Genomic DNA, 26,688 nt, shown 5'->3' on the forward strand with positions numbered 1-26,688 from the left:
CTGTACAATAAATATGTGTATGGTTGTTATTATGTAAATAGCATTGGTGCTCTGTTTCCTCTGACATCTTAACATGGCAAACTAATTGTTGACATTATTTACTTTATTCAACAAATGAATATCAATCTACCTAAGCCTACCAAGAATGGTAACATTATGGAACTGCAGTGAATGGCAATGAAAGATGTCGTGTTCAGAGTCATGAAACATGGAACTGGTTACTTATAATAATAATAATAATCATAATAATAATAATAATAATATTAGGCATTTAGCTACGCTATTCATGGTAAATCATATCAGAGTGCTTACAAGTTATATTACCCCTGCTCAATGATAACCTGTCCCAGAGACAATCCCTCCAGGTGGCAGTAGTTATATACTGCGCCCAATGACAAGTTACCTCACAGGTACCCATTTAACCCCTGGGTGGAGAGAGGCAAGTGAGATAAAGCAGCTTGCCCAAGGACACAACGTAATGAACTAGGCAGGAATCGAACCAGTAATCCTTGGATCACGAGTCCGACGCCTAAGCCAATTGACCACCACGCTCTTATAATAGAGTGCTTGATACAGGAGATTTTATCTTGAATTAAGAGACCTGCAAATTATCTAAACTGTAAGACTTCAGAATTATATTTTGGAAGAATGGGGAAATGGGGGTCGGTCTGAAGTTGTTCAGTTGGGGGTAAGGGGGACACAGTGCTATGGTGTTACCAGGTTTTGTAGGAATAGAGTGCATAAGTTAGATGCAGACATGATACATGGTGGGGCGAGGGGGGGCAATAAATACAAAAATATCATAAATGTAACACAAACTTGGTCTTCACTAATTAGGAAGACATTAATAGGGCACTTCATGAAGTGGCTCGGGAATCTCTGAAACTTACATATAATCTCCTGGCACGAGTTCCTCAGCCGTATGAGAGACTGTGAACATAAAGAACAATCAACAGCTACTTATGTCAAGAATGACAAACGTTAGAAGAAATGCATTGTGGGTAAAAGAATGTACAACTACTGCATGCAAGCAAGGTTCTTTCTGGATAAAAAGAAACCAAATATGGTGACAATGTTCTTGCAAAAGTAGCCTAAAATACCAGGTGGTGTGCTTGAAGTATTTGGAAACATGGGCAATGAAAAGATAGCAAATAAATAGTTATGAAACTTACACATGTCTCACTTCAAAGTAAGAGGGTCTGGGAATTGTTGGAAATGTACATAACTAAGCAAGAATAATAACTAACAAAAATTCATAGTTTTTCAGACAAAGCTTTCCCCTTTAGGAAAAATAACCAAGCAATGGGCCATCTTTACACACTTATTACATAAAAGAGAGAGAGAGATTGTTGAAAGAAGCACTAACACATTTGTTAGCATACAGGCTAATGCTGTTTCTCATGCTTTTGTTTGATATCAAATACTGAATCATAATTGTTCATATTATTGTCATGTTCTTACACAAAGAGTTCACAACTATTTATAGTGATTGTTATGCAGAAGCAAGGGATGAGACAATGCTGGCTGTATGTTTGTAAGAGTTTGAAACTAATCTGTGCGAGTGGCTCACATATCCTCAGCTATTCCGAAAGTATGCAGAACATGAATTGGCTCTTACAGTAAAACAGACACCCCAACAGGAAAGGTTAAGGATTTGATAAAATAACACAAACATGGAAAAAATACCTCTGAAGTCAGCAATTTAGTGAGTGACACCTATGATGTGCCTCTAAAACACTTATAATTGGTAAATCTCATTCTTTTAATAATTTCATTTATTATAATCATTATCACTACCACCAAACTATGCTCTTTCAACTTCATATAAACAACAGATCACCACTGGCTGGATGACATTCAACAACATTTGTCTTTGATTAATTGTACTAAATTACTATAAACATGATATTTGAGACCAGAAAGGTTTTGATTTCCTATTAACTTTCGTATTTCATCTGAGAAACTGATAGAATGGTCTGTGTATATTAGTATAAATAGTCCAGTCACGTTAATTGATGAACCGAAATCAACCAGGAAATTGACAAGTTTATCAAGACTTACATTATCAAACTTATTGGTAAGAAAAGAAACTTACCAACTGTCAAATAAAAATTTTCTGAAAGAGGTCCAGCCTGACAGGTATAGACCCCTGAATCATCCACTGATAATTGAGCAAACTTGATAGCACCCCCTGATATTTCTCTGACCCTCATAGTTCTGTTCTGTGGTATCACAGCTGACCCCTTCAACCACTGTACATGAGGTTTCTCCATACCCTGTGTGGGACAACTCACTATCAGGGTAGTCTTAGTAAACATGGTAGCTCTCTGCCCCACTGTAAGGTAAATTCTGCCCACTGTTTCCTGTTGCTCAAATATGCTACTATTGCTCAGAATTGCAGGCGCTGATAAAGCAAACAACAGAAGAAAAATCAAGGATATTTAGATATTTTAAATATTTTTTACAATAATATAAGCATAAATAAGGATGAGGTTTTTATCATATTTATCAAGATGCCAAAATAAAATTTGTAATAACAAGCAAAATGTGGAAAAACCCAATGTGTCATATTTCCATCAGCAGCCTTAATGTCCTAAATGCTTATTAAAATAAAAATGTTTCAAATAGTGATTAAATTGAAAATGTTTCAAATAGTGATTAAATTAAATATGTTCAAACTGTGTGGCACAATATCTAAAAGTTGTAAGTAGTGAGATACAACGTTAACCACATTCTGTTGAGGCAACTGAAATTCACATATGAGACCATACTATAGTGCATTGGACTTACACCAGATTTCTAATGACTGCCTCAGCCTACAAACAATTGAAGGTCTACCGCAGTATCTCGCACATAACATAGTACACTCCTAACATGACTAGTCTATCCAAAAGCAAATCATGACAATATCGGTACTACACTAATTTAACCTAATTGGGTTATTGAGTTACAATTAAATAGAGTAATAAAGTAAAATAAAGTTAAATATGTTCAAACTGTGTGTGGCACAATATCTAAAAGTTGTATGTAGTGAGATACAACGTTAACCACATTCTGTTGAGGCAACTGAAATTCACATATGAGACCATACTATAGTGCATTGGACTTACACCAGATTTCTAATGACTGCCTCAGCCTACAAACAATTGAAGGTCTACCGCAGTATCTCGCACATAACATAGTACACTCCTAACATGACTAGTCTATCCAAAAGCAAATCATGACAATATCGGTACTACACTAATTTAACCTAATTGGGTTATTGAGTTACAATGCAATCTGAATTATCTTCACAACTAGTTGTCGATGACCTCCAAAGATGACTTTTGTCATTTGGACAACCATTACAAATTTGCCCTGCTATACTCATCAAATAATTACGTACCAGCTGAAGAGGGTACAAACAAAGATTACTATGTACTGAACTGTACGCTATACTTAGGATTATACCACAAAGCTTTGCTTGATAAGTGGGACACTGCATACCTTCCTCCCATTTGAAGAAAGTGTTGGGTTCAAAAGAGGGCTGCATAGCTTATCCCGTCAAGCTTGTGGGGCTAATATGCAGCCATCAAACATATCTGTGCCTTGTAAACCATTGTCTCATGCTTCGGCAATGGTCACGAATAGTAATGCAAACAACATTTTTGTCCTTTTTTAATTTGCGTATCATATAAGTAGCGATATTCACAGAGTCACAAAGACCTCTTGAAAATTGGGACAGCTTAGCGTGCTGGCAGGAAAATATATTTTACATTGAGAAAAAACAGGACTACCCCAATTAATTGCTAACTATATATAAACTTCAGCAAAAAAGTGTTGAGAGGTTACGAGGTCGCTTAAGAGCAGTGTTATATCATTTGGTGCTAAATTACAAAAAGAAGAAATGATGAAAGTACAAACCAAAGCAAACATCGAGAGAACATGTTTCTACTGCCGGAGGAGCCGATTCCCCGGAACATTCACTGCTGTCCAGGATGATGGTTTCACCGTTACCAAGTATCTGAGTGCACTTCACTGGTCTGAATCTTTGCCCATGTCCACATGTAACAGAGCACTGAGGAAACCAAATAGTTCAATGTTAACATGGAGTGCAAACTATAAATGAACATGGTGAGCATTCCTTGTACAGAAAATGAATCAAAGAGAGACATCTCTTGATCAAGATGCAGTGAAGACTGCTATGCTCAATTTATGAAACCATAGAAACACAACGATTGTCATACAATTATGAAGACCATGTGACAAAACTGATAAACTCATTTGGAAATGTGATGACACATGTTTTCACTGAATAATTTTTTTTTCCATTTTATGATATTTTGAGAGGGAATGTCATCACAGCAATTAAGTTGACAGTTTTTTTTTTTTTTTTATCTTTACAGCATTTTACTAGTTTACTTAAAAATATCATAGAAAAGAGTTGCATCTTGATGAAATGCTATAAAGTTCACTGATACTTTAAATGAAAAGCAATGAGTTTCATTTAGGAAACAATCCTTCCTTAATTTTAAAGTTAAACTTGAGTAAGGAGAAAATAGGAAGTAAATGATAGCTTCACTAACAAAAGTCATGATAATAATAATATTAATAATATTTGCTTTTTATATAGCACTTTATACCAGCGATAGGTCTCAAAGCGCTTTACAGAGGTTATATTACCCCTGCTCAATGATAACCTGTCCCAGAGACAATCCCTCCAGTCGGCAATGACAAGTTACCTCACAGGTACCCATTTAACCCCTGGGTGGAGAGAGGCAAGTGAGATAAAGCATCTTGCCCAAGGACACAATGTAATGAACTAGGCAGGAATCGAACCAGCAATCCTTGGCCAATTGGCCACCACGCTCTCATGATGATGGTTGTCCCATTGCAAGAGTTGAACTATATCTACTAGTTAATCAATATGTTCTTACACAAGTCATTTCAACCACACCCTTCATATTGTTTGGTCACACTGCTGCAATGGCTACTGAAAGTAACTGTTAATTACCTCTGAGAATAGTCCAGTCAGCCAGCTGGGAGGGCAGTCGATTTCATTACAACTGTCTATTTCTAGAGGAGGATACCCAGAGCACTTCCTGGATTCTCTGTCCACCTCCTCACCATTACCAAGTGTCTGTTTGCAGCTAACCATCCTAGACTTGGTTCCACTCCCACACACCTCAGTGCACTGCAGGATACAATGAGGTGCTCTGAATTAATACACTCAGGTGTACACATCTTCAAATTCTAATGCAGGGATACCTCAAACAGCTTTAGTGCAAACCAGAAAAAGGGTAGCTCACCTCATCATTTAGAAAAATGTCACTTTTGGTCATTAAAAAGTGCTCTTATGTTGAAAATATGAAACAAAATTTAACTGAAAAGTACACCCAAGTTAAAATGTAGTTTAAAAGTGCCTCTTGTTGAGAATCCCTTCACTATGAGGGAATGTCTCCTGTGGAAAAGCAATACATTACACATGATCAAGTAATCTCACTGCTAAAAACACACTTTACTACAATAATTCAAGTTGAAGGGGAAACGATTCTAGTGATTTATTGAGCTGGATATGAATTTAAATGTATTCTTTCCTGTATTAAAACCATCTATGTGATATTAAAAGGATATGCAAACTGACAAATACTTACAGGTGACCAAACATTCATCACCCAGTGTGGATCACAATCAAAATTGGCGCAAGATACTGACTCGGGCCTGGGAAGATCCTCACACTCACTGTCTGGGTGATTGCTCATACCATCAGTACTGGCATCAAATACTTGTATACATAGCACCTTAATGGGATACTGACGGCCACTTCCACATGTGTGGGTGCACTCACTGTACAATAGAACTTTCCATCTGAATTGAGAAAATAATATATTTTAATTTAGTCTTAATTGATCTAATAAAAGAGAAGAAGTTTGATGCAAATAACAAGGATGGGGGCCATTAAAGCTTGTGACCAGATACTTTAAGTAATTGCTGACGTCATCTCCTTCCTAGTAATGTTTTGAATGTTTATTGAAACCAGTATGAATATCAAACAAAATATTTATAAAAAGGAGTACAAAATACATTTAAAATATAAAATAATATTCAAAATATAAAATATTACTATTAGTTGTTAAGAATGAGGTTAATATATATATATAAGAAAGACATAAAATTATATAAGAGGTTCTGAGTGATCAGACTGAATCAATATTGCAGCACAATAAATAAAAGAATTTATGTACAGCTGAATTCTGTAGTTTGGCAAGATATATGGGGATTTCTAAGATTTCTGCTGGATGTAGTTAAATGACTCATAAGTGAAGCATGCAATGAATGGTTGTTTATAAAAGTATTTGTCATTCTTATGAATTCAGTCTTGACAGAAGTATTCACGATTTTTCTTAATGAATGGTATTAATCTACTTTCAATATATACGCTGTATACTTAAGAAACTTCATTAGTCTATTCTTATCTTTACATGATATATAGCGATACCAAACAGGTACAGCACAAATAATATGCGGCAAGATTACAGAATTGAAAAGTCAAGTAATTTAATAGTGAGACAACCAGAAGAAAAAACTCTGTAAGGTATTGTGCAAGATAAACAGTTCATGTAAGACCGTAAGATTGAGTACAGTAAAGGGGTAGCGAAAGTCCTTTCTTGGGGCCATCTTCAATAACACTAAGACTGTTATAACTGGCAATGATATTAAGTCAGTTTAAGTGTATGATAAACAGTTCATGTAAGACCGTAAGACTGAGTACAGTAAAGGGGTAGCGTAAGTCCTTTCTTGGGGCAATCTTGATATAACACTAAGACTGTTATAACTGGCAATGATATTAAGTCAGTTTAATCAGTTGAAATCTTTTCTCGAGTAGTACGAAGTAGGTTTGGTAATATCGCTGAACAAACAATTTCCTTAGCCAGCCTGGCAACCTTTTTAAGTCGAAAAAAACAAAAAAGGTCCAGAAGTGCTGTTTATTTGTAATGAAAATAGAATCAAATTAATTTCATTAATATGAGGTAACAGAAATAATCCTCCACCTTACTGTGTAACAAGTAAGCACTTAAATCATTCACTGCATTGGGGTGTCTGCTTTTGAACTACAACAGAAGACAACAGTAAATCAAGCAGGAGGTATTAAATGGTTTATTTTTTGAGTCTCACTCAGACCATTAACTGCCACTCTGTAAATACTCACTCAACTGGACATGGCTGCTCGTTACACATGCTTCGGCTCTTTGGGAAAGGATCACTGTTGACACAATATGTATCGCGCACTACAGTGTCCTCAATGAAATCATAACACTCTAGAACAGTTTCTTGAATACCTGGAAGAACAAAATACCATCACAAGTCTGTGATAACTTATTTACTACTATTATCATAACAAATGAAATGGTGAACCAGCCATTTATCCCTAGGAAATGACATAGGAGTGATATACAAAGAGATGGAATAATTTACCTGGGTTTCTTCTTGTCATGAATGGCTGGTGCATGTCATTATAAACTTGACTAGTATGATAGTATTAAGGCTGAGGGATAAGTAGTGATGCTTGTCATTGAATAGGAACTTTCCCAAAGCGGTTTTTCGTTTTAATCTGTTCTGATGTTAATGCAACTAACTATCCCTACATTTCGTGTTCAAGGTTATTCCAGGGAGATGTTACAGTGCAAAATAATGCAATTAGCTATACTTAATGTTTAAGACTGACAATGGCTAAGCTATACACTCAGTTGATACATTTCACAGATTTCATGTTCGAGTTATCAAGTTTGCTTCTAATTTCATATTTATTGCTTAGCTCTGAGAGACTAAACTCACCCCCAGCACAAGAACGACTGCACTCAGTAAGGCCACTCTGCCGCCAGATGTACTTTTCGTTGTACTGGCTGTAATCATAGTCACTAGGAATTGAAAATCTCACTTCACTCCCCTTGTCATTGACCTTATTCCTATTATAATCGCTATCCACCGAATATGCACTCTCTGATGGGAAACTCAAACCTTGTGAAAAAGAGCTAGAATCAAAACTTTGCACAATGTTACTGGAAGATATTTGCACTTTTGCCGTTATGTTATTTTCATAGTTTCTCTCTGTTCCGGTGGCAAACGTTGTCGCATCAAATATGTCTGCGTCAGTGTCAGTCAGAAGTTGTTGGCAAGGAGAGAGGAGACATTCTTCTGTGGCGTTAGGTTTGATGGCAAGCAGAGGTTCGCAGTCATGTTCTGGTCTTTCCTCCAATGTTTCTGTGTGTGATACATACATCGCACATGTGACATTACGAGTTCTGATACCAGTTCCACATGTTACACTGCAAGGACTCCAGTCAGAAAATGAGTAACTAACAGAAACATAAAATGAGAATGAAAACAGCAAAAAATTATGAAAAAAAGTAAAAATAATTTGAAAATCAAATCTGTTCCGAATCAAGTATGCAAAGTACTTTCCGGTAGCCTTGTGTTAAGAATATTTTATAACATTTATGCAACATACTCAAAATTTAGTTTTCATCCTTGTTTATTTGCCTCATATTATGCCATATTTGATATTTCAGTGCATACGAAATAAATATACATGATTTAGAATACTGAATCTTTAATATCAACAACTTTGCACTGGACAGAAATGGTTTACTGTCGAACAAATATAGTGATGTGACATTTTCAAACTGGAAGGAAGAATCAAGTGTGGCAGGTTTTTAAATATTTTCAGTGTGATTATGAACAACAAATCTAAATTAGAAAAGGAGATACATTGATCAGCAGACAGAGGATTTTAAACACTTTTTTATGGGTCGAAAAACTTTTCAAGGGGCAATGAAAATGAGTTTACTTTTAGTTGTCCTCTGTGAATTTCGTGTAGCTGTGTTGTAATAGGTTAGATTACAGCCTGCACAATCACATTGCATATGCACAAAGCAACTGTTGCATGTATGCAGTGATGCCCTTCAAATTTACCATGTGACTATAGATTTGTTTCTTAGCAGTGATTTGACAGGAAAACAAAACAAATTATAATACTTGTTCATGATCATTTAGGTTTATACTAGCTATGGCCAACAGTTCCAGTGTTGGTATTAATACTATGTATTGGTTAAAATATGCAGGTATATATGCAGGTTTATATGCAGGTCTGGTTTGGAATCAAATACAGTACCTACGGAGTATATCGATATAATGGCAGAGTTTAAAATAATTGGAATTAAATGTGACACATAACATGGTTACAAATCTTACCTTGCTGAGCGTGCAAGATATTCTCTGATTTTGGGATTGATTTCATAGTTTGCAAAAGGATCTGTTGATCATGAGAAACAATAATGGCATCAGTAGCACAACTTTGTATTGATGGAATCATAACAATATATAATTTATTAATGGTAGACATTAGAGTAATTACTGTATTTAGGTAGTCTGTCTTAGCTCACAACTACACATTCTTATTTCAACTGGAAACACAAGCCATAATAGCTTGATATCATACTCTGGCTAAAGGTCACATACCATATGAACAGAGACTTAGGTCTATATCTTAGAGGTTATTCATGGGTGTAAAAGACATTAAGTACATGTTCATATTGCAACTTACTCGCTATCTTCACAATTGCAAATGAAGAGGGTTAAGGAGCCAGAAACATACGTTTTGCTCTTATTTACTTTCCAATAGTTTCCATGTTTGGCTGGATTTTTGATGGTTGCATCACCTATGATCAGATTATATCAGCATAAGGATATTATAGCAGAAAATAAGTTCATATTATAGCAGAAAATAATGAGGTTTTAAATTAAAAGTCTTGCCAAGGACCCTGGGAATCAAAGTGTCAGTGAATCCAGTTATCCTGTATTGTAAAACTTGTAGCCGTATGTCAGGATTAAACTATCCATGAATTCTTAAATCAGCAAAAACGAACCTATTTAGGTCAATCAATGCTTGGAGATGTAACCTAAAGGAGTACAATGAGAAGAGTTTATAATACAACCAGCCAGATAATATAACCTGCAAGATACAGCACTCAACTACCCATTATTGCAAAAGAATAAAATATGGTTTATGTTTAGGCTTGTAATCTGTACAAAGAAACTTTACCTCAGTCTCTAACAAGAGCCCAAGGGCACTATGGTTCCTTGCTTATAAGCCTATATTTACAAGGGAGCAGAACTGTCCTAAAATTGTTATTTGGATGTACACACAATATTATTCCCAAAAATATCACAAATCAACTGTTGGTCCTTTTGAGAACCTGTTGAGAACCAAGTGTCCGATTAAAGCGTGATATCCACTCTGTCCTGAATGTTAATAACTGAAACAGTATCAAAATAAACTGTTGGCCACTAATAACTTGAGAATCAGGTGTCAGATTGTAGCGGGAGTTGGTTTCCTCTATAGAGCATACCAAGCTCTATCATATAATTGAAATATTGACCCTTTTTCTTTGCCCCATATCTCCTTACCCACATGTGCTTATTAAAACCAACAAAACCTTTAACCTCTGCTTACTTCGCACGGGAACGTCACACAGGGATCAACCCAATATTGATCAAAAGGTACCTTTGAGATCCAAATATGGCTACGAAAATTCAAATAACCAACAATTCTAATGTAGTTCACCAGAGGTCAACCTGAGGTCAAAGGTCACCCAGATGCGAGTGGACTATTGGATTACAACAGCGTAACTCCCAACCTTGACGGACATTTTGTTCTCATGTTATTGCAAAAATACTAGTTTTTGACCCCTAATTGACCTTTGTTGACATTAGATCACATGACCGTTATGTTTGGAAACGATCCCTTACCCCATTCACAGCTTGTCTCAAAATATTAACTGCATCAGATTTATGCACTGGGAGTTGTTACATTTTTAATATTTTGCATTTTTTGACCCTAACAGACCTTTGGAGACCTTTGCGGGCACCAAAAACAATAGGGATCTTCCTCTCACTATGGGCTATCCACCCACCAAGGTCATGATATATCTTCCTTATTGAGATATCGTGTACACAAGCCAAGCGTCACACACACACACACGCAAAGTTGAATGCATAGGTTCCTTGCTTTGCAAAAAGCAAGGAACCAAAAACTATATTAAGCAAAACAGGTCATGTCAGGCATGAAAATATCAAGAAAAAGAGAAACAAGAGAGTAAAACCTGCCAATGGTACGGCTAAGTACAATATGTAATGGATGCATGGGATGATCAAGAACACTTCTACTATAACTGAGAGACCTCACTTGACATCTTGCAATAATTGATCAAAGGTTGGCAAAGGTTGTTGTCAATAATACAATCAATCAATATATATATATATATATATATATATATACTAGTGTTCCGCTACTAGTGTTCCACTAAGTCTCAACAAATTCTGACCAAACGTATATATACACCCATATACATATATGTATACATAGATATATCTATAGGCAAAGCAGGAATTATTTTACAAACACTTCCACCATTTTCCCTTACCACCCCACCCCCCACCCCCGTCCATCAATAATAAATAATATCAGTTTAGAGACTTCACTGGTGTTAGTTAGTTCAAGTTATAACAGGAGGAGAAGAAGAAAATTCAATTTACAACAAGAGTAGAATGTGACTGGTTATAACTTATTAATTACTAACCTTCATCAGGTCCTTCCAGACAGGGAAGTCTTGTGAGACAGAGTTTTCTTTCTATTGGCTTAGCATAAATTGGACACCCATGGACTTGATTACCATTGTAGTCACGACATTGTACCAGGCGAGACGTCTCTCCAGTTGCACATGTTACTGAACACTGTTGTGGATTAAACAGAGTGACATAAACCATGATAGGGGGAAATGTCATCGAGGAATTTATGATTTGAGACATAATTGGGTCTATAATGATCTTTTTAACATTGACACTTGTCAATGGTATTATTTACTGATCATTAGATGAAAGTTACACAACTAAATTACTGATCTATGTGTACATACTAGACGTGGCCAACTTACAGTATTCTACCTACAATTTCCTATTTCTCAGGCAGAATATGTTGACTATCAGGCTGTATGACAGTGAGCATACCTCACTCCAGTTTCTTATAATTTGCCATTTATCAGGCATACCAAAATGAATGGCAGTGAGCATACCTCACTCCAGTCTGTTATAATTTGCCATTTATCAGGCATACCAAAATGAATGGCAGCGAGCATACCTCACTCCAGTCTGTTATAATTTGCCATTTATCAGGCATACCACAATGAATGACAGTGAGCATACCTCACTCCAGTCTGTTATAATTTGCCATTTATCAGGCATACCACAATGAATGGCATTGAGCATACCTCACTCCAGTCTGTTATAATTTGCCATTTATCAGGCATACCACAATGAATGGCATTGAGCATACCTCACTCCAGTCTGTTATAATTTGCCATTTATCAGGCATACCAAAATGAATGGCAGTGAGCATACCTCACTCCAGTCTGTTATAATTTGCCATTTACCAGGCATACCACAATGAATGGCAGTGAGCATACCTCACTCCAGTCTGTTATAATTTGCCATTTATCAGGCATACCAAAATGAATGGCAGTGAGCATACCTCACTCCAGTCTCTTATAATTTGCCATTTATCAGGCATACCACAATGAATGACAGTGAGCATACCTCACTCCAGTCTGTTATAATTTGCCATTTATCAGGCATACCACAATGAATGGCATTGAGCATACCTCACTCCAGTCTGTTATAATTTGCCATTTATCAGGCATACCACAATGAATGGCAGTGAGCATACCTCACTCCAGTCTGTTATAATTTGCCATTTATCAGGCATACCACAATGAATGGCAGTGAGCATATCTCACTCCAGTCTGTTATAATTTGCCATTTATCAGGCATACCAAAATGAATGACAGTGAGCATACCTCACTCCAGTCTGTTATAATTTGCCATTTATCAGGCATACCACAATGAATGGCAGTGAGCATACCTCACTCCAGTCTGTTATAATTTGCCATTTATCAGGCATACCACAATGAATGGCAGTGAGCATACCTCACTCCAGTCTGTTATAATTTGCCATTTATCAGGCATACCACAATGAATGACAGTGAGCATACCTCACTCCAGTCTGTTATAATTTGCCATTTATCAGGCATACCAAAATGAATGGCAGTGAGCATACCTCACTCCAGTCTGTTATAATTTGCCATTTATCAGGCATACCACAATGAATGACAGTGAGCATACCTCATTCCAGTCTGTTATAATTTGCCATTTATCAGGCATACCAAAATGAATGGCAGTGAGCATACCTCACTCCAGTCTGTTATAATTTGCCATTTATCAGGCATACCACAATGAATGGCAGTGAGCATACCTCACTCCAGTCTGTTATAATTTGCAATTATCAGGCATACCACAATGAATGACAGTGAGCATACCTCACTCCAGTCTGTTATAATCTGCTATTTATCAGGCATACTACAATGAATGGCAGTGAGCATACCTCACTCCAGTCTGTTATAATTTGCCATTTACCAGGCATACCACAATGAATGGCAGTGAGCATACCTCACTCCAGTCTGTTATAATTTGCCATTATCAGGCATACCACAATGAATGGCAGTGAGCATACCTCACTCCAGTCTCTTATAATTTGCCATTTATCAGGCATACCACAATGAATGACAGTGAGCATACCTCACTCCAGTCTGTTATAATTTGCCATTTATCAGGCATACCACAATAAATGACAGTGAGCATACCTCACTCCAGTCTGTTATAATTTGCCATTTATCAGGCATACTGTACCACAATGAATGACAGTGAGCATACCTTACTCCAGTCTGTTATAATTTGTCACATGCCAAGCATACTACAATGACGTTTTTTATTTAAATGGCAGTTAGCCTACCTCACTCCAATCTATTATAATTTGTCATCTGTGACACTGAAGATTTGATGTGAATGGCAATTAACGCACCTTAGTCCAATCAGTTATTATATGCTATCTGCTTAGCATACCACAATGAATAGCAATAAGCATACCTCACTCCAGTCTGTCATAATTTGCCATCTGGGACACTGATCTGTATTGCAGCTTCTGTGCAAAGCTGGACTCTCTGGGCAGAAATCTTGATTCATATACTGAACACCAGTTACAGATTCTCTTACACAGCTAACAGTTCTCGTTTCTACACCTCCACCACAAGTACGCGAACACCCACTCCAAGGACCTATTTTCCACCTTTGAAAAATAAGAGAAGACATAGCTTGATTGTTTGATGTCATGCAAGGTTTCATCTCTCTGGACAAAAGTAACATTATTCCAACTATAATTATTGAAATGCATGCAAACCATTCCCACTTGCAATAAGATACATTTGGTTTGTAGCCATTTACTTTTGATTTATTTATTTTTGATTTAGTCTAAACTAAACTAAACAATCATAATGACAAGTGAAGGAACAGTCCTTTTTGACAACTTGAAATAAACAAAAAAAGAAAGCAACATAAGAAGAAGTAATGACACATTCCAAATTTAAAGTAACATGAAATGCAACAACAACACAATCTGCTTGAAAGTACTATACCAATCCTAAAAATTTTGGCATTTTGCCACTAAAAGTTTCATTTCTAAGATGTTTGTGTTTGTTGATCATTACGAACAGCAAAAAACACATTTCCTTACAAGGATTATGATTGACTAGTATCAAAGAGAACAATAGGGCTGGTACTCAATCTGCTCCTTGACCGTAGCATTATCTGTGTTACTAAGAATATCTAACTCAAGAGGACAGGGATGTGTATTACTTACTCAAGAGGACAGGGATGTGTATTACTTACTCAAGAGAACAGGGATGTGTATCACTTACTCGAGAGAACAGGGATGTGTATTACTTACTCAAGAGGACAGGGATGTGTATTACTTACTCAAGAGAAGAGGGATGTGTATTACTTACTCAAGAGAACAGGGATGTGTATCACTTACTCAAGAGGACAGGGATGTGTATCACTTACTCAAGAGGAAAGGGATGTGTATTACATACTCAAGAGGACAGGGATGTGTTTTACTTACTCAAGAGAACAGGGATGTGTATTACTTACTCAAGAGGACAGGGATGTGTATCACTTACTCAAGAGGAAAGGGATGTGTATTACATACTCAAGAGGACAGGGATGTGTATTACTTACTCAAGAGAACAGGGATGTGTATCACTTACTCAAGAGGACAGGGATGTGTATTACTTACTCAAGAGGACAGGGATGTGTATTACTTACTCAAGAGGACAGGTATGTGTATCACTTACTCAAGAGGACAGAGATGTGTTTTACTTACTCAAGAGGACAGAGATGTGTATTACTTACTCATGAGGACAGGTATGTGTATCACTTACTCAAGAGAACAGGGATGTGTATTACTAACTCAAGAGAACAGGGATGTGTATCACTTACTGTACTCAAGAGGACAGGGATGTGTTTTACTTACTCATGAGGACAGGGATGTGTACTACTTACTCAAGAGAACAGGGATGTGTATCACTTACTGTACTCAAGAGGACAGGGATGTGTATAACTTACTCATGATGCCAGGGATGTGTATCACTTACTCAAGAGAACAGCGATGTGTATTACTTACTCAAGAGAACAGGTATGTGTATCACTTACTCAAGAGGACAGGGATGTGTATTACTTACTCAAGAGGACAGCTATGTGTATCACTTACTCAAGAGAACAGGGATGTGTATTACTTACTCAAGAGAACAGGGATGTGTATCACTTACTGTACTCAAGAGGACAGGGATGTGTTTTACTTACTCATGAGGACAGGGATGTGTACTACTTACTCAAGAGAACAGGGATCTGTATCACTTACTCAAGAGAACAGGGATGTGTATTACTTACTCAAGAGGACAGGGATGTGTATCACTTACTCAAGAGGAAAGGGATGTGTATTACATACTCAAGAGGACAGGGATGTGTATTACTTACTCAAGAGAACAGGGATGTGTATCACTTACTCAAGAGGACAGGGATGTGTATTACTTACTCAAGAGGACAGGGATGTGTATTACTTACTCAAGAGGACAGGTATGTGTATCACTTACTCAAGAGGACAGAGATGTGTTTTACTTACTCAAGAGGACAGAGATGTGTATTACTTACTCATGAGGACAGGTATGTGTATTACTTACTCAAGAGAACAGGGATGTGTATCACTTACTGTACTCAAGATGACAGGGATGTGTATTACTTACTCATGAGGACAGGGATGTGTATCACTTACTCAAGAGAACAGGGATGTGTATTACTTACTCAAGAGAACAGGGATGTGTATTACTTACTCAAGAGGACAGGGATGTAAATCACTTACACAAGAGGACAGGGATGTGTAACACTTACTCAAGAGAACAGGGATCTGTATCACTTACTCAAGAGAACAGGGATGTGTATCACTTACTCAAGAGGACAGGGATGTGTATCACTTACTCAAGACGACAGGGATGTGTATTACTTTCTCAAGAGGACAGGGATGTGTATTAATTATTCAAGAGGACAGGGATGTGTATTACTTACTCAAGAGGACAGGTATGTGTATCACTTACTCAAGAGAACAGGGATGTGTATTACTAACTCAAGAGAACAGGGATGTGTATCACTTACTGTACTCAAGAGGACAGGGATGTGTTTTACTTACTCATGAGGACAGGGATGTGTACTACTTACTCAAGAGAACAGGGATGTGTATCACTTACTGTACTCAAGAGGACAGGGATGTGTATAACTTACTCATGATGCCAGGGATGTGTATCACTTACTCAAGAGAACAGCGATGTGTATTACTTACTCAAGAGAACAGGTATGTGTATCACTTACTCAAGAGGACAGGGATGTGTATTACTTACTCAAGAGGACAGCTATGTGTATCACTTACTCAAGAGAACAGGGATGTGTATTACTTACTCAAGAGAACAGGTATGTGTATCACTTACTCAAGAGAACAGGGGTGTGTATTACTTACTCAAGAGGACAGGGATGTGTATTACCTACTCAAGAGAACAGGTATGTGTATCACTTACTCAAGAGAACAGGGGTGTGTTTTACTTACTCAAGAGGACAGGGATGTGTATTACAATCCCTAATGATATTTTCTGGTCTCCGTCTATTACAGTTAACATCATCCACTAGTTCATTTGTGACTTGATCATAGCAACTCCAACTTTTTTCCTCCACACCTGAAACAAATCAAAAGGGCTGTTATTGAGGAACTGCTTATCTGCTATAAGAATATTTGATTGGTAGGTAATACTTCTAAATATTCCTTTCAAATTCTGAGTGGAAATTCCTCAGCAGTCCATTTGGTATTTTTATATAGATTTATGCAATTCAATGCTCAAGACATATTTTGGTAAAATTTACTTAAATACACACTGAATCCACTAATAGTCCACAATTTCTCTGCTCTTTCAAAAGTTTGGAAAACGTTTGTTTGAGTTAGAGACAACTTGAGAAAGAACTGTAACAATGCAGTGGTGGTCATTCTAGGTCCACCCGATGCTAGTGCGTTATACTTCACCTTGGCCAGAAATTCCAAGATATACAGATGTACCACACAGAAAGCATAAGTTATTACAGAACATTACAGAAAATCAATTGATCTGGACTAATATCACTTGAAATGACCTCATTTTGTCCTTGTCCTTAGCTAACAGAACAGTTCTTGGCAGTAATTCATAAAGAAGCTGTGATAATCTAGCTGCTAGCATCCCAAAATCAAACCAAGAAATTTCAGAGTGACCATTGATACTATACTACACAAACTGCCTTATATAGATCTATCTATATCTATATATATATATACATACTGTATATATATATAATTGAAAACGTAATGAGTTGAAAAATTTAGAACAGTGAAAAAACTTCCAGCCTCCACCAGGACTCGAACCTGGGCCTCCCGCTTTATATGTGGACACCCTAACCAACTATATATATATATAGATAGATAGATATGTATATAATTGAAATTGTAGTGAGTTGGACAGTGAAAAAACTTCCAGCCTAATTTGTGATCCTAAAGCCGGATCTCGAAAGAGATACTTTGAACAGACTCCATAAAATGAAATGGAAATAACGACAAAGGCAAATGAATATATAATTGAAATTGTAGTGAGTTGGAAAATCCAGAACAGTGAAGAAACTTCCAGCCTCAACCGGGATTCGAACCCAGGCCTCCCGCTTTATATGCGGGCACCCTAACCACTAGGCTATGTGCACTAGGCTTGTACATCCTGAAATTTGAATGGGTAAGGAAGGCCGAATTCCACTGTAGGCGTTTGCCACCTGTATCGAACAATGCTAGTTCTGTTTTGGTGACATATTTTGCCTTACTCTAGAGATCAATATATATAATATAATATAAAAATATATATAAAAAGTTTTTTTTCAAATATATCTACTGATAGTAAATTTAAACCTTTCGACCAGCAGTAGAATTCTAGATTATATTAAACATTTCCTTTTTTCAGATATGTTACTATATATCTATTAAGTTATTAATCTGCTTCACTCTTAACATCATAGGCATAGGAGGCGGGGGGGCTGGGGGGACGCAGCCCCCCCCCCAACCAATTTTTTGGGTGAAAATTCGGGCAATATGCTGAGAATTTTTCGGGCACCTACTGGAAGAATAATAATTTGCAGTGTGTTTTCATTTGTTGGGGGTGAAAATTTGGGCAATATGCTGAGAATTTTTTGGTCACCTACCAGTGGCGGAGCGTCCATACAGTCAGAGGGGGCAAATGCCCCCTGACGAACTCAAATGGACTGCTGGCGCCCTTTTCAGCTTTTTACCAGTTTTTACTTATTTGCGATTATTGACTTTTTTATTGCGCTCTCAAATACCTATTGACATTTGTCACATTTTGTTGGTGCAATTTTCTGACAAATGGCGATGACACCTATTTATTCTTCGTTTATCTGCAAATTAGCAAGGCCTGGAAAGGGTCATTTCCGGCGATCTAGGGAGTATCTTTACTCAAAACAATTCTGTACGCTCCGCGCCAACCTGTGGTGGCGCTCCGCTTAGATAGTGTCGAAAGCGCCCCTACAGACCATTCTCTCCCCCCTGACCAATACCCCTAGCTCCGCCACTGGCACCTACTGAAAGAAGAAGAATTTGCAATGTGTTTTTCAATGGTTAAACTTATATTATTATTAATATTATCATTATTGTTGTAAAGACTTCCCCAATAATTATAACAAATATGGAAGGGTAAGAAGACAGAAAATGATTTTATGTTATTGGCATGTTATGTTATAACCGATGAATGCGTACCCGTATATGATATGCACATTAACATGTGGAACGCGCACAGAGTGCGCGAAAAAATTTTGATCATATTTTTCGGGCAAGTCGTTACAGCCCCCCCCCCCCCCAAATCAAATGAGGCTCCTACGCCTATGCTTAACATTACAGGTATGAAGTCATAGAGCTTTAAATAACATTTTTGGCTACCGTCTGCGGCTAAACTAAACTTTTGTAATCCATCACTGCAACACACAACTTACCGTTACACTTTAACATTTATCATAATTTAACATTTTCTGAAATAGACATTGCTAAGACATGAGTCATTGTCCTCTTATTTACTCTTCATGAACATTTTTCCAGGTTTTCAACTGTGCCGTAAGTTCTCTTATTCCGTTCACATGGAAATGAAGAGTGCCACCTGTACGTGAATACTTTCAGCTTGAAAGTGAACTTGAGGTTACATTTATATACCTCAGTGGTGCTACACTACACAGGTTGAGTCATTCTACAATAACAGACTTCATGTTTCATCTTTGCTTTTTCAGGCCACGAAAGGAATCAAAGTTACAAAGCAGCCAAGAAAACAACAACATTTGAAACCATGATAGAATTCTATGGCAATTGTGCCAAGGAGAAATGAGATATTCCCAAGGAAGGTAACAGAGTAAATACATGACAGGTCTGCACACAAAGGCACTTGGAAAATATCCCTCCATCATTGTGAAACCATGGGAATGTATTAAAAGGGTATTAACTTCCAAAGTGATATATACAGCTAGACACGTAGCTGAATACATGAAGTATAAACAGTTATCATTGAAAACTAACTTTGAAAACAGTTAGGATTTGACTGTGGGAGTAAAAATTTGGTGACAGCCCCTAATTCTGGTCAATGTTTACTTGGGATGCCCAAGTCCCCAAATTTCATGATAGCAAAAGATATTTATATGCACAGGTATCTGGCATGCTACAGATAATATAGCATTTGTTTATTCTAATTGCAGTAAAATATGAAGAACAATATATTCATTACCCCCGTAAGTCACTGTTTTGGGTGTGGGGGCGGGGAGGGGGGGAGACAGTGTACTCTATGGCTGCAGTCCATAAACTATATAATACACATACCACAGGGACAATTTTTGATGGGATGCAGGATTTTCCAAACTTATCTACATGTTTTGGAGCTTGCTGACTAAGCTCGATCAAGCCAATTTTTTTACTTCAATTTGATATATATTCCTTCTGCACATCAATTCTAGGGGGACGGGGGGGCCGGGGGCTGTTGGGTCGAAGATCCATGGGCTGTAGGCCTAAAAGTTTGAGGATAGCTGTTTTACTGTAAACAAAATATCTGACATTTAACCCAATCTCATATGTTCCACCCCCCCCCCCTCCCCACCTTTATTTAGCCTTGGTTCCACAACTGTAAAGTAAACTAATCCTGCAATGCAAAATGTGTACATTCATGAATAAGATCAAACTGCACAGTGAAGTTTATTCAATTAAATTGCAGTACTTGAGGAGATGGGGCCTTGATTTAATACACTACTGAATCTGTGAATTGTATCTAATATATGTATTAATTGTGTATTATCTGACAGAGTGAAGAAACCATGACGTTTGCTTTAATTAGTTTGGATAGATTCTCATACTACATTGCATAGGTACATCACCATATTAACTTTCCTACTTGGTAATAGTATGCTCCTCGTGTACTTGAATTAGTTCCATCTACGTATACAACCACGAATCAACAATACTTGCATTCTTGGCAAAAAACAAATTCTCTCCTTTTTTTTTGGGGGGGGGGGTGTATTTTGGGTGAATGCGGTATATTTTGAGTCCATGTCGATGATACAAAGACATTCATGCTGATACAAAGACTCAATACTCCAACGAGCTAGGAGGCCAATCGTCTCAGATCTAAGAATCATAATCATACAGAGAGTATCAAATATCTAACTGAGAGACAAAATTCTGCCTGACTACTTTTTAAATTACACAGTACATCAATCAAGTTTATATCAGATCATTATTGAACAAGAAAGCAACTTTGAAGCTCCACATATTTCTTAAAGCAAGATTTTCAAAGTAAATACTGATAAAAATCTTGGCTTCAGGCAACAAAGTCATGTTTCATTTTGAAAGAAAGTCTATCACAAGATAAAAACTGGATGCATTACAAAATAGGTAATGTTTGGTGTTTTAAGTTTTAAGCATTGTATTCATTTTGGACCCCCAAGAAATGCATATTTTTCTCACAAAGAGTTCGGGCATTTGTGGACTTAGCATTTAAGAATGATAACTGATCAACATTGTTGTGATCAAATATAATAGAAAGTATATAAATGGTCACTATAATGGTTAAAACTCAACACTGCCACCTATTTCTGTGTTCTTCACTAAATGTTTGATTGTCTAATCAGGTGACTCCTCAATCTCTGGGAATAGTTGAAAACAGAACATGAAATTATGAACCTCCGGGACAATACTGTACTTTTGGAAACTCACACCAAATTTAGCAAGCTAAAAAGCTGACTACCTTTAGGCACACAAACATCACATTGATTAAACATACATGGCATGAACAGATTGGAGACATGAAGACAATCACATGTTATAAACATCAATGGTTTAAGATCCTTGCCCTTCTATTTCAAGGCAAGATGATCCGAGTCTTTGTGGGAGAAAACTGACATCTAGTAAAAAGAGATGACAAATCAAAATATACATCCTATGATCATGACGGTACTAATGGAAGAGAGGGGGGCAGTGTACTCCAAGCATGGTAATGAGACAGCTGTGTAAATAATAAATCAATGATGAAGATACCAAACCTGACAGATTTACAGGTTTATGTCCAAGTAGATCTAGAACGTGAACTCATCATAATATAGTCTGCAATATGACTTGAAATAATAATGTACATTCAACACCCACATGGTAATAAATCTTCAACAAGTATGACTTATAATCTACATTGGAAGCACATGATAGAAACATTTGTTTTAAGACTACAATGCTCCAGTTTGTTTTACAATTCAGTGAGGGGGGGCAGCACCACATCAAATTTAAAATGACATCAAAGAAAACATTGATATGTAAAGATGAACATCTGTACATTCTGTGTACAAAAACTGCTGGATACAATTTTTGCAGTTGTATAGCAATTTGACCATTTTACATAGCACTTTGTTATGTGATACCTGAGAAATTATTCCCAAAAAATATAATTGATAAGAAACTTTATGTCTGTGATTGAGTATCTAGTTACCAAATCAATGTCTATTATAAACTTAAAATGAAATATTTATGGAGAAGAAGGACGCTTTACTGAAATTAAAATACAGTAAAATCTGGATTGAACCCAGACACATTGGCACCAGAAATTGTCTGGATATAGTTTCCAGTCATAGACGTGGTGTTGTATGAAACTGTTCTAAAGGTGTGGTTTACCAAACTAAACATGATCTATTTGTTGATAGAATTTGAGGTACTGGACTGTATGGTGATGATACATGTGCCCTGGTTGCAAGGAGAATACTGGGCCTGCAACAAACCTGTCAAGTTAATCAATAGCCAAAAGTGGGAAGTATTGGAAAAATAATAGGAAATTATTAAAAACAGTTTTCATTATTTTTTTTTTTTTTTTTTGCAACTTTAGATTGCTATCTCAATATAATATGACACAATTGAAATATTGCAACAATGAACATTACTTTCATTCTACCAATATACAATCTGATGTAGCATGCTAAAGCTGTCACCAGGTGCCAGTAGTAGTTGAAGCAAACCAAACATGTGTTCATGTGATAATGTTTCCCGGTACAATTTCCCACTTTTTTCCCATCCAGCTTGGAAATAAAAAGTATTTCCTGAGAAATGGACAACCATGACATGTGCAGCAGTATTATGTAGTTACCAATAGCAGGATTTGAGATCCAGGTAATCCAGGGTCCAATAAATGGGGTCTGGATATTAGTACAGGGTGAAGAATATAAATACTATATAAAACTAATGGCCTGCGTACACCTTAATCAACTTCCACACACAACATTCTCAATCCCCCTCGTCCAAATCCTCCCCCCCACCCCCCTCCCTTCGTTGATGGGATTCCTGGATACACCACTTGGGGTCATCTTGCAATAAAGCGCAGTGACTTAAATTTTTATGTTAGTTAGCAATTTCAATTTAAAGCACACATTATCATCATGTTATAGGTATTTTCATATGTTACTCACTGCACTTATTTGTACATATGTTCACAGTTGCCAGTAAGACACTCTGTAATATATTTTCTACATGCCAGTACCAACAAAAGAAGATGACCTACTCTACAAACCCTCCCCCCCCCCTCCTCTCCATGTAATGCCAGAAGTGAGTTGTGTGGTTACTTCAAAATAGCTTGTATTTCAGACCCCTTGCTGATGTCCCCAATTGGGGTCTGCTTTAAATGATCAACAAAACTAGCCAATTGCACAACAGCACTTATCAAAACTGTTTATATCTGATTGGTTGTGTGGGATCAAATCTTGAGATCTCATAGACATCAAAACAGTTGCTTCTTGCTGCTTCAAGACATACATAGTTTTCATGCTATTAAAGTAGTATGCTGAAAAGCAGGAAATATTAAAAGCTGTCCAGTTCATTTCTTACAAATTGGCATCATTCCCAGCTCACCATACACCTGTGGCCTCAGCCCGGAGGCATTCTTAGCTCCTGTGGTATCTAATAACACAGAGCACCTCCCCCTTATCTATAGGTAAAAATAAGTCAGGTTCTTTCCTATCATTCAAATATGTTGATCTCAATTGTAGGGTCTAAATTGCTGCAAAGGATACTTGATATTCCAGGAAGAACATACATATGTACTTATTGTTTTAATGAGATTATTTTCAGATGTTGTTTTTGCACCGTTCGTTGAGTTTAACATTTTCATGCAGGAAAGAAATAAAACCTGGGCCAAAGTTTGTAAGCTGAAATGCAATAGTCAAGTACAGGATTCACTCTCATGTTTATAATATTTCTGCCAATAACCAACTTCAAAAGAATAATTTTTAATGGAGTTTGACAACATTTTTAAATTTAAAGATTTGTGGCAGATATTATAAAACTTACTGGTAATAATCCAATGTAATCCGGGCAGTTTTCAAAAGATTTGAATCCACTACGAAAACGCATGAGTAAACACTTTGGATGGTAGAATGAGAAGGAAGGGCATTGACCGGATAGGACCGGTCACTGAGGGTGCACAGTGTTAAAAGATTACCAGGGCATACTAGACACGGTAGAATGAGGTGCTAATGTTGTGGGGAGACAGGTAAGCGGGGAACGAAATAAATACTCTTGACTTGATAAAATGACATCAATAGGATATATGGTTTGTAGACAAACTATTTTAATTGTGTAAACTTTTAAGATATTTAACCATTATATGAATTTGTGAAAATTGTGTTGGACCATACTTGCCAAGGCTTAACATGAAAGCAAGTCACAGTAGTTGTTGTTAATGAAATTGTACATTTTGGTTGTGAAGTTCTCTCTGGTGTCTTTGTTATAATTACTGTTCAAGTTGACTGGTGAATTTTTGCTGATTTTAGATTCAAATTCAAATTTTATTTTCTCATAGGTACACAAAAGTCACTATAAGTGTCTGGTATACAAAATTAAGAAAGGTACAAATGATGTGACACTAGAAAAGAAAACACTTTGTTTTATCAAGCTATAGTGACCACAAGACAAAAAAGAATTTGAAAGATAAAACTTTGACAAAAAATCTAAACAAGAAAAACATGGGAAAAACACAGAACGTAAAACAGTTCTGAACAAGTCTTAAAGCACTATTTACAAGATAGGATTTCAATTTCTTTTGGAAATTCCTGAGAGTGCTAGCTGACCAAATATGTCAAGGAAGATTATGCCAAATATAATAGCACTTAGTTGTTTAGTAATAATTGACCATGAATTGTTCTTTAATGCGTAACTGAAAAGAGGTCATTGTTGCCAGTCTTTACAGAATACTCAGGGTAAAAGGACGAAACGGCATGTCTTTAAGAGCTAGTAGTGCTTTAATCCATGCAAACGTCTACAATGCCTGACTCATCCCTGCCATATCACACACTGACTGCTTGTTTTTGTAGCTCTGTGCTGTTGACAACCAAAGTCACAGGTTTTAGCATGAACTTCTTTGCTTGTTATTTTGTTAAATCCTATCTTTACAAAGAACAATTTCACTGCAAATCAAAAAACGTGATCTAGACATCAAGCGTTATTAAACTTGGCACTCACGTGTACAACAAGACGAGCAAACCATATTCAAAGCCAAATATAACAAACTAGGTTCCTTTAAAGAAGGTGTGAGGTAACCACATCAAATTGGGTTTCATTGCTTGCTAAAGTGTCCACAGTTGGGCTCTCACAAGGAGACATAGTAGTAGCCTGCTGTGAGGATAATTTCGGACAATTTATATTTGTAGAATGATCATTTTTAGTTGTGTCATAATACTTGTATCGTAGCAAGGGGTAAGAGCAGCGAAAGATAGAATACATTCCAGTGATCAATCATCACAATTAACGATGTGGCACTACATATATATATATAACAAAGAGGAGCTCTAAAGACGCGTATGAGAAATACCTCCTAGCAATGAGCACTGCCCGTAATAGTCCATGCTCAAGAACACCCAAGTGGGGTCAATTTCAAAATTGCAGCTACTTCCTGTTTAGCAAGTGAAACATCCTTCAAGAAAGTTTGTTAGTTCTGATAGCAAAGGCAAGTAACTGCAATATGGTACTGACGAAAGTCCAGTAACTGCAATGCTGTATTGACGAGAGGCCAGTAACTGCAATGCTGTATTGACAAGAGATTATGTTAGCAAGGGAAACCGCCTTCCAAGAAAGCTTGTTAGTTCTGATAGCACAATAACAGTATGAAAGTGCAGTAACTGCAATGCTGTATTCACGAGAGGCCAGTAACTGCAATGCTGTATTGACAAGAGATTATGTTAGCAAGGGAAATCACCTTCCAAGAAAGCATGTTAGTTCTGATAGCACAATTACAGTATGAAAGTGCAGTAACTGCAATGCTGTATTGACGAGAGGCCAGTAACTGCAATGCTGTACTGTATCTGACAAAAGGCCAGTAAATGCAATACTGTACAGACCAGAGGCCAGTAACTGCAATACTGTACAGACAAAAGGCCAGTAACTGCAATGCTGTATTGACAAGAAATTATGTTAGCAAGTGAAACTGCCTTCCAAGAAAGCTTGTTAGTTCTGATAGCACAATAACAGTATGAAAGTGCAGTAACTGCAATGCTGTATTGACGAGAGGCCAGTAACTGCAATATTGTACTGACGAGTGGCCAGTTACTGCAATGCTCTATTGACTGTCACTTTGCAACTAT

At 37.0% G+C, this 26,688-nt stretch overlaps 1 protein-coding gene across 4 annotated transcripts in view; it reads right to left on the bottom strand.

The window, feature by feature from the left end:
- The window catches only part of LOC139979182 (ADAMTS-like protein 1), a 76,155-nt gene that overhangs the window by 11,305 nt on the left and 38,162 nt on the right, over nt 1-26,688 (bottom strand). For all 4 annotated transcript variants that reach the window (XM_071989916.1, XM_071989912.1, XM_071989917.1 and 1 more), the window contains 11 exons: nt 17,078-17,204; nt 14,017-14,215; nt 11,619-11,772; nt 9,232-9,292; nt 7,816-8,336; nt 7,190-7,319; nt 5,634-5,847; nt 4,994-5,173; nt 3,904-4,057; nt 2,096-2,404; nt 891-930 (listed from right to left, as the gene is read on the bottom strand). In XM_071989916.1, the coding sequence (XP_071846017.1) occupies nt 891-930; nt 2,096-2,404; nt 3,904-4,057; nt 4,994-5,173; nt 5,634-5,847; nt 7,190-7,319; nt 7,816-8,336; nt 9,232-9,292; nt 11,619-11,772; nt 14,017-14,215; nt 17,078-17,204 (2,089 nt within the window). The remainder of the gene's footprint in view (nt 1-890; nt 931-2,095; nt 2,405-3,903; nt 4,058-4,993; nt 5,174-5,633; nt 5,848-7,189; nt 7,320-7,815; nt 8,337-9,231; nt 9,293-11,618; nt 11,773-14,016; nt 14,216-17,077; nt 17,205-26,688) is intronic.

The sequence above is a fragment of the Apostichopus japonicus genome, chromosome 13 (assembly GCF_037975245.1).
Source record: "Apostichopus japonicus isolate 1M-3 chromosome 13, ASM3797524v1, whole genome shotgun sequence".
Classification (NCBI taxonomy): domain Eukaryota; kingdom Metazoa; phylum Echinodermata; class Holothuroidea; order Aspidochirotida; family Stichopodidae; genus Apostichopus; species Apostichopus japonicus.